The sequence below is a fragment of the Protopterus annectens genome, chromosome 10.part0, assembly GCF_019279795.1.
Source record: "Protopterus annectens isolate FY-2018-M chromosome 10.part0, PAN1.0, whole genome shotgun sequence".
In the NCBI taxonomy this organism is placed as follows: domain Eukaryota; kingdom Metazoa; phylum Chordata; order Ceratodontiformes; family Protopteridae; genus Protopterus; species Protopterus annectens.
The window spans coordinates 651,447,597-651,462,206 of NC_056744.1; the positions used below are offsets into that span (position 1 = coordinate 651,447,597).

General features: G+C 42.0%; 1 protein-coding gene across 1 annotated transcript in view; it reads right to left on the reverse strand.

Moving 5' to 3' along the window:
- Positions 1-14,610, reverse strand: part of DHCR24 (24-dehydrocholesterol reductase) — a 169,318-nt gene that overhangs the window by 17,246 nt on the left and 137,462 nt on the right. The window contains exon 8 of the mRNA XM_044085501.1: positions 9,554-9,732. Coding sequence (XP_043941436.1) covers positions 9,554-9,732 — 179 coding nt within the window. The remainder of the gene's footprint in view (positions 1-9,553; positions 9,733-14,610) is intronic.

Genomic DNA, 14,610 nt, shown 5'->3' on the forward strand with positions numbered 1-14,610 from the left:
TGTTGCATAGTACTTTTGACTGGGTGGAACGTCTGGTAAACTAGTTTACTGGAGAAGGAATGGAAAATGGTATGTAATAGTCTCTGGATATAATTGTTTGTACCCATTTGTCTTGGGAGATTTCTTGCCAGGCATTTGGGTACAATGACAATTGACCCCCCGACTGCCTCCAGAGAAGAGCAGGCGGGCCTCCTTTCAGGAGCGCTGGAAGGGTCTGTCAGAGAACGTATCTTTGTCGTCCTGATTCTGCGGAACCCCTCTGCCGCGAGTTTGGCATCTTCCATTATAACTTCCCCCTCTGCCCCTGGGGGAAGAGACACCACATGCATCAGAGAAACCTTTTTGGGACTTGTGGAACCACATCTTTCCACCCTTTGGAGCTTTGGGATAAGGTCTAGATGGAGCAGAAAGACGGACTCCAATGGCAGATAAGGCCTTCCCTTCCTGCTCACACATGGTCAAAGTATCTTTCACCTTTGGTCCAAAAAGGGATGAAACATCAAAGGGGACGTTGGTGAAGGAAGACTTGAAGGGTTCGGCAAAGTTGCAAAGGCGCATCCAGGAATGTCTCCTCAGGGAAATTCCTGTTGCTGCTACTCTACTCGTTCCATCAGCTGCATATGAAATTAGTCTCATGGAGGAGTTTACGATGGAAATGAGGGTGGAGAGCTGTGAGGATACTTTGTCTGTGGATCCTGATGCTACGGTACCCTGAAGGGTATCTCCAAGTTCTATGAGGAGATCCCTTTGAAGTCTCGTAAAATGGGTAAGGTAATTCAGCGACTGTAGGGTGAAGGCCGCTGAAGAAAAGACATGCTTTCCATATCTGTCCATAGTCCCAGACTCTTTGTTAGGAGGATGAACAGATGAGGAGTTCTCCGATAGCTCCTTCTTGGTGGTCACCGCCACCACCACCATTGCATCTTTCTGGGACACCCTTAGTCAAAGATTCCTTCTCTGAGGGAGCAGTAATAAATTTGTTAGGCCTCCTCGGAACAGGCTCCACTGTATCAGGCTAAGTCCAGCCTTACGAGATATGACGCCTAACAGCTGGTCATATGGAGGAGTCACCCAGGAGGTGGATGGGCAAGACCCAAAAGCCTCCAGGTAGACCAATTCATCCTGTGAAGGGTTGGTGGGCTTCCAGCCACCTCTCTCTTTCAGGATCTCAAGGATGTCCGAAAAGGAGACATCCTCAGAGGGGGACTGTGGGGACCCTTCCGACTCATCCAAATCGGTATCAGAAGTGACAGACTCAGGAGAGTCTATGTGCTTCCTCTTGCACAGTCTCTTCTGAGAGACTTCTTCAGAGGGGCACTCCGGAGAAGTTTCGGAAGAGACAATGCCACTTGCAGGGGCTTCCTGAGGTACTGGGTTTCTATGCTTGGGAGGGGGCGGTGGTGATGAGATAGACACTGGCACCTGGGAGGGACAAGAAATTGGCTCCAAGAGCAGGGCTGTTTGAGGAGACAGTACTCTCTCCATCAGTTCAAAAGCCCCCTGCCCCACTCCGAAGAGACACAAGGTCAACTCTGAGGTGGAGCAGGTGTCTCAGAAACTGAGGTAGGAGCCGAGCTCAACCTAGCCGAGGCACCGAGGGGTAGAGTTGGATCAGACGACTGTCCATGTCGACTCCCCTTCCCGGACCCAACTGGTGAGCCTCAGCTCCTAGACTCCTCGACATCAGAAAGAACCAAGGACATCAGAGCCGAAGTCGGAACTGAAGATGCCAAAGGTGGTCTTGGTGCTGACGGTTCCACTACTACTGGATCCAAGCTCTCTGGTTCCAAAGACTCCAGGGTGATTGGAGGAGGAATTGATGAAGCAAGCATTGAACGGGATGGCTCCAATTCCTTTGGGTCTGGAGACGACAAAATTTTAGCCAGGGCCGGTGCTCGAGGCAATCTCTTCACCACCCACTCCACATCTTCATCAGATAAACTCCTGGAAGAACGGGTGGGAAAAGAAGGAGATCTGCCTCTATCCAGAATGAGACATCTCAGCGTCGGAGTTATCAGCTCCTATAAAGGAGACTGACTACTTGATACTTCTGTCGGCTCCATAGACACACTTGGCACTGAAGAAGAAGATCCAGGTCTATTGGAGTCGAGAGCCCCCCGTTCCGATGACACAATCTTTTTTGGTGGCTCCGAAACTGGAGCTGTCATAGCCAGTCTTTTGGATGATTTAGACTGGGTTGAAGAAGGGGAGGAAGATTTGGAGCTTTGAGACTTGTCTAATGCTTCCTGAAAAGACCCTTTCAATAAACCCCTTGCCATCAGTTTATTCTTATGCTCATGGAGCACTCTGCTACTGAACCCATGACATATGGTGCAGGGGTCCTGTAAATGGATGGCACCGAGGCAATAGACACAACTCATGTGCCCATCCATAAGAGACATCTTTTGTGTGCATTTATCGCACTTTTTGAACCCTGACTGCCTATGCTCCTTGGGTTCCTTTTCTCTATTCTTGTCTTTGGACATTATGCAGCTCTGAAAACAAAAGGCCGTATCGATAACTATACAAGGACAGTTAAACTAACCAGAATAACAGCAAACAACTACAAAGGGGAAAACTACCTTTATATATATATATATATATATATATATAAATTAACAATAAGAAGCAGTGAAGAAGAAAAGAAGAAGAATCCTCTAACTCAAACAAATTCTAACTTCTACACAGACAAGACAAAAAAAAAACAGGGAAAGCTGCCTTCTAAGTTAAACGGAAACTCTCACTGGGTTGGGAAGGGGATTTCTAACTAACTACGGTGACCTAATGCAGACAATATGAAAGCTAACACTCTAGAAAGATAAAGGGAGTATAAATAGAGAAAAAGACTGAAAAAAAGCTATACTTAGCCAACGAGCCAGCAGGAACACTTCTTGATCGCTTGAGCAGCAAACGAGATCTGGCCCAGAGCATCATGGGGTAGGGGTTAGTATTTGGCCAAGTCAGAGCCGTGAACGGCTCTGAACCTAACCAGCAAATTACGACGAGCTAGGACAACATAACATTAAATGTTTTAAATGTGGATTTGTTTTTGATGGAATAATAATGCTCATACATTCTTTCTTTAAATTTACTGCTTCTCTTACCTATATAACAACTTTTGCAAGCTGTACACACCAGATTGAAAATGCACATTGGCAAACTGACACAAATTGCAAAAGGAAACCAAACAGTATAATTTTGTGATAGGTGAGAGAAATAACAAGTAAAAACAAAAATACCTGTAACTTGCAGACAGACACCGTCTGCATGATGGTATACAGTGGTATAGTTAGGAAAAGGGTGTGTAGTAACTTTAAGTTTATGGCTTGGGTTAGAGGCAAAGGTAGGGGTAGGATGAAGGTCAAGATTAGGGTTAACACATTATCAGTAAAGGTGGGACAGGGGACTTTCCCCAACTCTCCATTGGTCCACTACAGCAGCTATACCTCTCTTCAATGGGCAGCATATAGCCCCATTCAACTTTGATCACAGGATATACTTAAAAAAGTTCTTTTGCGCTGTAATTCAGTACATTCTTAATCATTCCCCATCCAAGAAATCAACATTAACAGCTGACTCAAATCACAGATGTTTTCTTTGACCATGCGTCACATTTAGTGCAGTTGAGAGTGACTCTTTCGTTGCAGATGGCACTGTGGTTTATCAGTTGCCTGGTTAGTTGTACTTCTTGGCGTTATTTTTTAACCTTGTGTTGTGGTAACATAGATGGGTTTAAGATTCTGGTGGATCTTTTTTCCTACCCCTAGCACTCCTAATCTTTGTAGCCAACATATGGCTCAGCAGTAATGAAGTTCTAGCCTTTTATTCCAATAGTCTGTGGATCTCACCTCTAGTGCTCACCATCCTTTGAGAACACAGAACTCAAGCCAAAGGTGATCTTGGCCAATTAGTTGCACTGACAAAGCACTTTGCAGTGCCAAAGATTTCCCTGATTATCTTTTGCCCATGTTTGCCATTTCAAGGGACAGCTAGTTTCTTTGTTATTAAATTTCCCTTGTGCTGAACTGTAAGCAAGATCTCATGGGGTTGTCTCTTGTATTGGCCCCAATCAATCAAGCCCTAGAAATCCCTTTGGTATCCCCACCTTAGTGTTGGGCACATATTACATTTGACAGTTTATAACCTAACTTTTTCTTGGTCAACCCAATTGTGATGATGACTGGACTTGCCCCTCCACCCTGGGTTCCCACTGGTCCCTTTCTGATTAGTCCTTTCTCAATAAATGTCTCTCACAATTGATTGCAGAATACTAACTAACCAACAATTAACTAAGGATATGAGGTTATGCAGATTTCTACTGGCTAAAGTCCCTCGGTCCTCCAGTCATCCACTCATTCAGCTTGGTCTGTATTGCCTGGAAAGAAAACTCGTTTCGGAGCATGTGTATTAGGTTTTCTTTTGGTAAGCATGGTCAGCAATTAAACTAATTTTATAGACAAGCTTTTTCTGATACACCGCACTGTCTTTTTGCAAGATTAATGGACTGTTCCTATACTAACACAGCTTGCTGGTGTATGTATGTATATGATCTGATTAAGTTTGATGTTTGCAGGCAACAGCTCTAACAATACTAATTGCTTTCTAGATGCAAGAAGTCACTGTGTACATTGGCAGGAGACTCATTCACTCTAAGCAGGGGACAAGAGTAAATGCAGCAAAGTGTACAGCTAGGGATACCAAAGGAGGAGTTTTAAACAGCTACTCACTGCAGGTGACCTTAAAAGTGAAATCTGATTGATTCCCACGGCTTGACTGGAACAGAGGACAGCTCTAAGCTCCAGGTGCTGACATTCGGATAGTTTTGGAATACACCCACCTTTAACAATAACTGTCTCCAGATGAAGGTTCCACTATCTCAGAGGAACTATAATGAACATGCAAACATGAATGGGATATTAATTTTCAAGTTTACTAAGTTATGGAACACCAAAGGGGGTCTAACAGAAGGTTTGACAGACCATTGTGACTTCATAATCAATAGGAAGAGATGGTCCACTCCAAAATCAGTATGTGAAATATGGCCACAATCCCACAAAATACATGCTGGTGTTAGTCCTAGCACAGCTACCAAAGTAAGTGCTTGGAGCTGGCATCTTTAGAAGATCCACTTCACAAGACTAATTAGCTCTGTTATATTACTGGAAGATAGAAATGTTAATCAGCTGCAAATAGGTTCAAAAAAAATAATTTTGTGGGTGGATTGGAGCATGGTAGAACTTAACATACATGAATGCTAGAAGACTGGTGTTAGACAGCTGCTGCCAACTATGGCTTAAACTGCCTGATAGTGTACCCATGTTGTTTGTCTTTTCAGCTTTTCCCGGTTAGGGGTCGCCACAGTGGAACTCCGGTCCGCTAATGATTGGCAGTAGATTTTTATGATGCCGAGTTGCTAGCCCGACGCCCAACCTTCAGCGAAGGGACGCCCATTCACGCATGTCTTTCAAATGCCACTCGACCATGGGGAGGACATGCAGACTCCACACAGAAGGCACTCCAGCCGAGAATCGAACAGGAGAACCTCTTGCTGTGAGGCAACACCGCTACCGCTGCATGTACCAATGATATAATGACCCAAAAACATACTTGCAATTTTGTGACCTCAAAGGATTCTGACTTTGCAAAAAGATCTCCTCCATGTTTACTGAGCATATCCAACAACAAGGTGGTTGAAGGAAATGTATTTATTTATTTTATTTAACATTTGTTTATCGGGAAAGTCTGACAAGGACAGAGCCCATTTTCAGTGAAGGCCTGGGCAGAAATGCTCCAGATGCATGTCTTTGGAATGCTGGTGGAAATTGGAGCACCTCAAGTAAACCCGTGCGAATGAAGGGAGGACATGCAGACTCCACACAGAAGGCAACCCCAGCCAAGAATCAAAATGGATAATCTCTTGCTGAGAGGTGACAATGCTAATCACTGCACCACCCAAAAAAATACACTGAGGAAATTCCTGTCAAAAACTTAAGTTACTTTCAGTGGCAGCTGAAAGTATTTAGGATAAAATCAACCTAAACTTGTCATTCTTTTGAAGAATAAATACCACAGCAGCCATAACAGCTTTTTCAGGATCAAGAGTGAAGTGTGCCCTGATTACTATATAATCCATTAAAGAAGGGCTAAATGGGTAGTCTCTACCAAATCTATGGCCTGCTTCAAACATATGGAGTCCTGGGGAGAATAGGGCTTCTGTTGTAATCATCCATAATCTTTCCTTATATTAACTGTTCAAGCAGTTAGCATTATTTAAATTCCAGAACATATACCTGTATATCTCTAGGACATTAAAACTGGCAGAATTATGAATTAAAGTATGTTTGCAGACAGCAGTCATGTGTTTCTAACACCTAAATTAATTTAAATACTCTCTGATATGAAATTTTAAAGGATATGGCATCTGCCCAATGCAAAAAGTGCTGCATAAGCAAGAAGCACGATACACTACCTGTGCCGTATTACAAGCAATTAGAGTTTTATTGTCAAAACAATGGTAAGTATTTGTCTTAGTGAATTCTTTACATTTGATCACAAAAGAGGAAAGATCACAATTAAGAGGAAAGATCACAATTCGCATATGGAACAAAACCTCACGACACATTATGTCCAACTCCAAATACACATCCCAGTTTATCCCTTCTGTGTTTGCCCAATAAAAAGGAAAGACTTTTTCTTATATAAGGAAATTGAGAATATTTAGGTAATAGTGTATATATGGTCTTGTCCTGTTATAAAATTTGCCAGTGTGTTTGAGCTATCTCCCTAATGGAATGAATATTAGTGCCAAATGCAGTAACTAACCTAGGGACCACCAAAGATCTAGAGCTAGGCACATGGGCTTGATATTCCAATAAACCACTGGACTTATAATACTGACTTTATTCAAGTTGTTGACAGTACCATCATAAATATACAATTCTTAAAAAAATAAATAAATAAATCAACATACAAAGGGCAAAGGAGGCTTCCATGGCTGTCCCTCTTTATTGCAAATAGCATTTCTGTTTAAAACTTAAAAAAAAAAAAAGTAAAATAAAACACCAAATGAGTTGGAATCAGGTTCAGCCCTATCCTTAAACCACAAGTTTAAGTTTAACAATCTACAAAATTACTTTAAATAAGATATAGACAAATTCTGAAACCCAGCCAGCTGGAACAATTTTTTAATGGATGGACAGGTGCATGTTCAAAATTTACATAATGCTTACCTGCATGAACAATTGAACTATAAGGAAAGACTCTGGATGGTTATGACAGGAGTCCTGTTTCCCCTCAGGTTTTAATGATATTTCAAATACCTGATGTAGTCATACAAATAAAAAAATGTAGTACATGGACTCTGTGATTATGCTCTGATATTCTGAAAAAAAAAATCAGCTAAGCTGTACTATATCATAAGACCATATCTTAACAAATGTTAAGCACTCCCTGCTTAACTTGTTAAGGATGGATCTTGAGGTATGTAGTCAAATCTGTCAGTAGAGACCAGCAAAGACTGCAGCAGAATAAAAAAAAAAGATTTGTTTCTGCCTGCTGTCTGTACTAGTAATTTATCTCTGACTTCCTTCCCCAGAGATTTGACTGAAAATCAAGGATTTTATGAGGAACAGACCAAACATATGCGGCAAAGATCTGGACATTCTGTGAAAATCTGGACTGTTGAGAGGCATAACAAAGTAAGTGTAAACACAAGAGACTGCGGTACACTGTCTTTCAGACTGCACTGGCTAAGTGATTTAGGCTTTGAAAGCCGGCAAAACACTTAACCCTTTTTTCCCTGTAACTAGTACTATGGAGCAGATAAAGCTCCATGAACTACAAAGTATTATGATCAGGGATCATAACCCTTAATTACGTGTTCAAGACATGGATGCCAAGAAATTCACCTTGAATGAACCTTGGCACCCATGTCAACAGCAAAAAATTAAAGGTTATGATTGTTAACCCAATCATAATCGTTTATATTCTGTACACCTTTTTTGTTATGACTGAAAGGAGTGGTGGTGTATTTCTTTGGTTTACTGTATATGATTTGCTTTTGTTTGGAACTATTTCCTTAAGCACCTGATATATCGGTCATGTGGTGGTGGTTTGCTTATTTAAGGAAAGGATGCATTGTTTTGTTAGACTAACTGAAGAAATTGAGGTAATTTGGTGAAGCCACCTTTTTGTTGTTGCCCTTGATGGTATCTAAATCAAAAGTGGATACATTCTTCATTCTATGTGCCCAAGTACTGGTTCATTTTGTTTAGTAATTTTCATATCTTCCATAATGTTTTCATCATCTGTAGCCATCAAAGATTATAATAGTTCTGAAACTTTTTCTGTAGCAAGAGTCTGTTGTGAACTGTAGTGCTAAACTAATTAATGTATATTTTTTTATCTAATCTGAGTAACTGCTTTAAAATGTGTAATACATAAACGACTGAGAGTGGTTCTATTAGGTATATGGCTGTGTTTAAAAATGAATGAAGAGTGGGTCTTAAGGTACACATAATGCCTGCATGTTTTCCATTAGTTTCTACTGACACAGCTGTACTGCTGTTATACATTTTCATGATGAAGTAGAAGTGTTTGTTTTTTGTTTTTTTTCAAGATGAAATGAAGCAATGCCTAACAGACTGGTACAGCAAGATCCAGAAATATGTGCACATCTGGACAAATCTAGACTATACAAAAGACTGAGTATGTGTTAAAAGGTGATGAGTTAAGTTTCATGAGACTTTCATGTGGTGTGGTTTTTGATTTCTCATTTGTTACTTAGAAATTGCGTATTCTTGTTCAAGATGTTAGTGAGGATAGAACTCGAAACCTACCCCTCCACATATATGTGACGTAATAACATTTTCTCTGTAAAGCTTGAAAAAAGATCTGACTTAAGTAAGGTATGGTAAAATTAAATTATTCCCCAACAGTATTCTTCTACTAATTGAAAATTAGTAACTTGAATATATTTGTAACCAGAATTCCAGATTTCCATCAAAAAGTTCTGTTTTTTGCACAATTCTGAATGTGGTATGTTTCTTAATTCATGCCCAAGGACATCTTCCCATTTAGTTTCAGATGTTTATCTCTCTTAACGTTTTTATTAGAGAAACAATGATAAGAGGATGAGGGAACTTGGAATAATTTTACAAGGAAGAACTGGGAAGACAAAGACATAACTGTTTAATAACATAACAGGCAACTATGAAGGGTTGAAACTACAGAAGAAGGACGGAGGAGAAAGGGATAGCAGCAACAAAATACAGGGCACAAACTACAGACTAAAGGTGACTTTTTTTTTTTACTTGTAGGTGTGTCCTACAATAGGCTGCTAGAAATAATAACAGTTAAACGAAAGAAAAAAATTAACCAGAGATGAAACAGATAAAGTAATTAGGGTGGGAAAGGGGGAAGATAGCTGAAGAACGTTAGCTGACTGACTTAAGGCAGACTAAACATACTACTTGCAATTTATCTCCCTCTTCCATCACAACAATGCACTGTAAATTTTTCACAGCTGATGCAGGAAAGAGGAAAGACAACTTACCCATGCACTTCCCGTACAAAGTGTTCCAGCTGTCTTGTGGAAGCCTTAGCTTCAAAATTTTTTACTGTTGGTTCTCCATAGGATCCAACGTCTACATAGAGCTCTTCCTCATTACTCTTGGGATGTACCATGCCTGGGTGACTCGGCAAAGTGAAAGGACACAACCATAGTGGATAGACCTACAGCAACCAAAACAGAAGAAACAATGAAAATGTATTAGTTTAGCAATTCATGTTTGTAGTTATTCATGAGCCCATCTTCCAGCTTTGATGCATAGCTTGCTTTTGGTGAAATGTTATCAAAATTACTGACGTAGTTGTCTTTCAGCTGTTTCACAGTTTATGTTCTTATGCAGATAGGAAGGAAATTTATTTTAATTGACCTTACAGAATGCTTGTTCTGATAACAGATTTCGGTCTCAAAAGTCTGATATTTTAAGCTAAAGAAAAAGTAGACATTTCATGTGCCCTCCTCTGATCCTTTTCAAGTATTTTATCATCCCAATGTAAACAGTTTTTTTATAGAAGTACTACAAAATCATGTCCATTACCGATTTAAGCTAGGCAAGCTACACAGAAACTGGGCAGTATAAAGGACTGGGTAAAAACAAGTCTGTACTTTAAAAGGACATCAAGTGTGCACTGTAGTCTGTATTTTCATTCACTTCCTAAAACAATTATCCACGTTTTTAACTCTGCTCTCCAAATTAATGTTACAGCTATGCTCTCATACAGGTGGCTAGAAGCTAATCGTCTAGGTAAGTGAAGACCTGGAACCTCTGCAGCCTGAGCCAGGCTGCTATGACTTGACTGCCATGCACTTGGTGAACAACCAGGAGGCAGTGGTGAGACCAAAGGGCAGTGCTATGAACTGATAATGACCGTCTCCCACATGGAAGTGAAGAAACCTCCTGGAAAGCCTCCTTATCTTTATATGATGGTAGGCCTCCCTGCCATCAATTGAAAACATCCGGTAGTCCTTGCTCAAGAGACAGAATGGCCTGCACCATGACAATCAGGAACATGGTCTGTTTTATGAAGAGATTCAACTTGCTCAAATCCAAAATTGGCCTGAATTCTTTGTTATTCTTTGTAACCAAAAAAAACCATGAATAAACCCCGGACCTCTTGGATGACTCTATTTAATAACAGCTTCTAAATTTCGATGGCTGTATCCCTGCTCTGAAGGGGTGGCATGGCTGGAAGAAGTTTGGGATTTATCTTAAGTATATCTAAAAATGGCATTGTGTAACCTCTGGATATGACTCAATGCCAATGCATCCAGGATGACAGCCTCCCAAACTTCTGGGTGCAGAGCCAAATGACCCCTGACTGCCTGAAATATTGGATAGTCAGACAACCCATCAAGATCATTGAAAAGGTCTCCTGGAGAAAGCTCTGTGGTAGCCCTGGTTCTGTGGACCACCCCTGCTGCACGCGTGGCATCCATTGTGGTTAACCCTCCCCCTCGCCACAGGAGTAACCTTCCCCAACAGCTCCCTGAAAAGGTTGCTGTGCTTTCCTAAAGAAGAGTTTTTTTTCCTGCCTTAAGGTTCCTAGAGAAGGTCCGTTAAGGGGTTGCAAAACCTGCTCCAACAGCAGACAGCATCTATCTGTTCTGCTCACTCCTGGTCAAAGTGTCGCTAACCTTAGGCTCAATAAGTGAAGAGCAGTCATAGGGGACATTAGACTTCTTGAGGCAATCCACAGAATTAGACAACTTCATCCAAGCATGGCGATGCATGGCAATGCTGGTGCCAGCAACTCAGGATGTGCTATCAGCTGAAATAGAAAGCAGATGCATGGACATGTTAGCAATAGACTTCAAGGTGGACAACTGAGTCTCCAGTTAAGACGCTGGAGTCTGTTGTGCCCTAACGACCCTTGACACTTCTGATACAATGTCCCTCTGAAGTCTCGTCAAGTCAGTAAATAGTTTAATGCTCTCAATGTGACCGGGCCTGAGATGTAGGAGTGCTTCCCTAACTGGTCCATTGCCTCAGCCTTCCTTTTTGGGGGATGGATAAATTACCTCTCTTCCATGATGTCCTAGTTAGGGGCCACCACCCCCACAATAGCATAAACATCAGGACACTTACTCCAGTGTTGACGGTCCTTGGGAGGGTCCAAGATCTTATGCAATTTCTTCAAAACTGGTTTCACCATATTGGACTGCTTCCACTCCCTCTGAGACACCAAGTCAATAAGTGCATCTAGAGGGGAAACCTCCCAGGACATGGATGGGCCCACCCCGAAAGTCTCCAAAAATACTGACTCCTCCAGAGATGGGGCCTCAGCAGTCCAACCCCTGCACTGGTGGAGAAGTTCCAAAAGAGATGTTGTCATGGGGGGATATAGGGGATCCCTCTTCACCACTGAGGTTGACATCCCCAGTGAGGGATTCCTCTGGAGAATCCAGGTGCTACCAGAAACTTCCCATCTTGGAGAATATGGTGGTGGGGGGGGGGGCAGGCAGGGGGCCCTGAATGCAGAGAAGATTGTTGACCACCAGGAGTGGGATATCCTGGAGCCAAATGATGCATGTCCACAAGCACAGATGTTGATGGGGGAGGGCTACTAACTGGCACCAACCACTATGTTCCCCGACAGGAGAACATCCTCGCTATGACATCAAAGGCAAAGGCTGAATCTAGAAGCCCACAGCCCGCACTCCTAAGATCCAAATATCCTAAGGATATACCAGACTCTGGAACCACTTCAGCCTGCCTTGACACCAAGATCAGAGCCAAAATACTGACAGCTGAGGTGCCAAGCTTGAAAAAAGACTCCGAAACCCAAAGCATCAACCCCTGCACAGAAACCCCTGTTTCAGGGCATTGGTCCCCGAGGTCAGCTTGTCTCCGACACTGCCAGAGTTGTAGAAATCATGTCACTGGTAGGAGCCAATATCTACAAAGCTGTCAGATCTGAAAATGGCTCCAGTAACCTTGGAGCTGTAGGGCCCGAGGAAGGAAACAATCTAGTTGGAGCTAAAGCATCAGGTTGAGGACCCAAAGCTGAGGGAAACAGTCATAACTGCATCTGGGCTTGTAGATGCATGAGCTGCTCCAAATCAACAGGTCTTAAACTCCCAACCAATTGGAAGGACAGGGAAGAAGAAACCACCAATGGAGACTCAGCGGCTTGCCTGCTTATTGTCGACTCCAAGGACTGGACCCAAAGCTCCAGAAAGGAGAAGAAATTACTCTGAAGAATACTCTCTCACAAAGTAAAGGGAGAGAAGGGGGAAAAGGAACTGCTCAAGGGAGCTCCTTTTGACAGGACACTGACTGTTGGGGAAGGAGCCATCCCCTTGGTCAGAACCATAGGGAATCAGGTCCAAGTTGCCTGATCTGATGATGGTGCAGAGTTTACTGCAGGAGCCAACTATCTTGGGACCTTCAGATCCAGCAGACATGATGGAGACAGAGACACTAGTTTTCTGTCCTAATTTGAAAGTTTGGAGTCCTTAGATCCCTCCTTCCTACCTCAATCTCCTTTATCAACCCTACCAGTTGGAGTGGAAGAGGAGGAAACCTCACCAGCTGGCAACAGATCCCTAAGGGCCAACTTTGCCCTCTTTTCATTAATGACTTGGGTGCCACAACTCTCACAAATAGCACACTGCATACCAAGGTGAGTGGCCAGAAGACAATAAACACAGAGTTCATGTGCATCTTGAGAAGGCAGCTTGTGGCCACACAGCACACACTTCTTGAAGCCCTTATCCATACCACACTAAACTTAAACACTAGCTATAAAACTACAAATCAAAACACACTATCCTACTAACTATAAAAAGCGTACAGCATTTACAAACCCTAAATCACACAAGGTGGGAAAAGTCTGTGAATGAACACTCTAACAAAACCTAACTTACTAAACCTACATCACCTAACCTTATACTAACAGTAACAACAAAAAACACTACCAACTACTAACAAAAACTAGGGTAGAGGAAAGGGGAAAACAAGATTTATCTAACAAGCACTAGGAAAAGGATACATCCCAATGGAGCTCAAGATCAAGCTGCTGTCCAGAAAGACAGCAAACAAAATCTGAGATAATCCTAGTAGGGCAAGGTATTATGGGTACAGGAGGCAGAGCTCAGTGGCTAAAGTCTTTTAGATAGGCCGGCGTTAGGTCAGAATAACATCCAATTACTCACAAATTGAACCCGGATGGAAAAGACAACATTGAGTTAAATGATACGCTCAATTTATATCAGTTGCTCCAGAAGGGGACATGACTTGATTAGTCCTATAGTTGATTTCATTCTCTCCACCGGTCACCATATGATATTTTTCATGGAAGATGCCTCACTTAGTAATGTGTCCACTCAGTGCCGATGCACTCTGTGATGTCATATACTAACTATATGAGCTTGTCAGATGTAACTGGTTTGCTGCCAACCACTACCTTCTGTACTTCATACAAATCTAATGATAACTACAATACTTACTGTGCTGCAATATATAACTGTATACTTGCTTGACTTGTAGGGAACTTCAACAGATGAAGCTGCAGTGGAGGGACAGTCCACATGCAGATGGATAGCAGAAAGGTATTGTGAATCACAGTGGATACTCTCTTCATTGCTTTCTGTGGCCTTTATGATTTCAAGTTGAATCTGAACACAGCCATTTATGGTGGGAATGCAAAGACATGCAGTACGTGAACTGGACACTATAAATTGGCCACAGGTGTGCATGTGTAACATGGCTAGCCACATAGCAATGTGGACACTGGCTCTAGATGACTGCCACTGTTGCAGTGACACCCAGATCCCATGTGCAAAATGGGAAAAAGGTGCTGTGGATGTATGGATGGGATACCTCACATACATCAGCCTTCTTTCCCTACAACTGTTTAATTAATATAACCAACTCCAATATGATTCATGAAATATAATATGATTTGTTCTTCAGCAGAACCTGTACTGTGTATGAACATTTGTCTGTCAAGAAATAGAGTTTATTAGGTGTTTTCCATCATCATGTTTCAAAGGAAATTAAATACACAATAAATTCAGTTTGAATACTTTACTGAAATCATGGA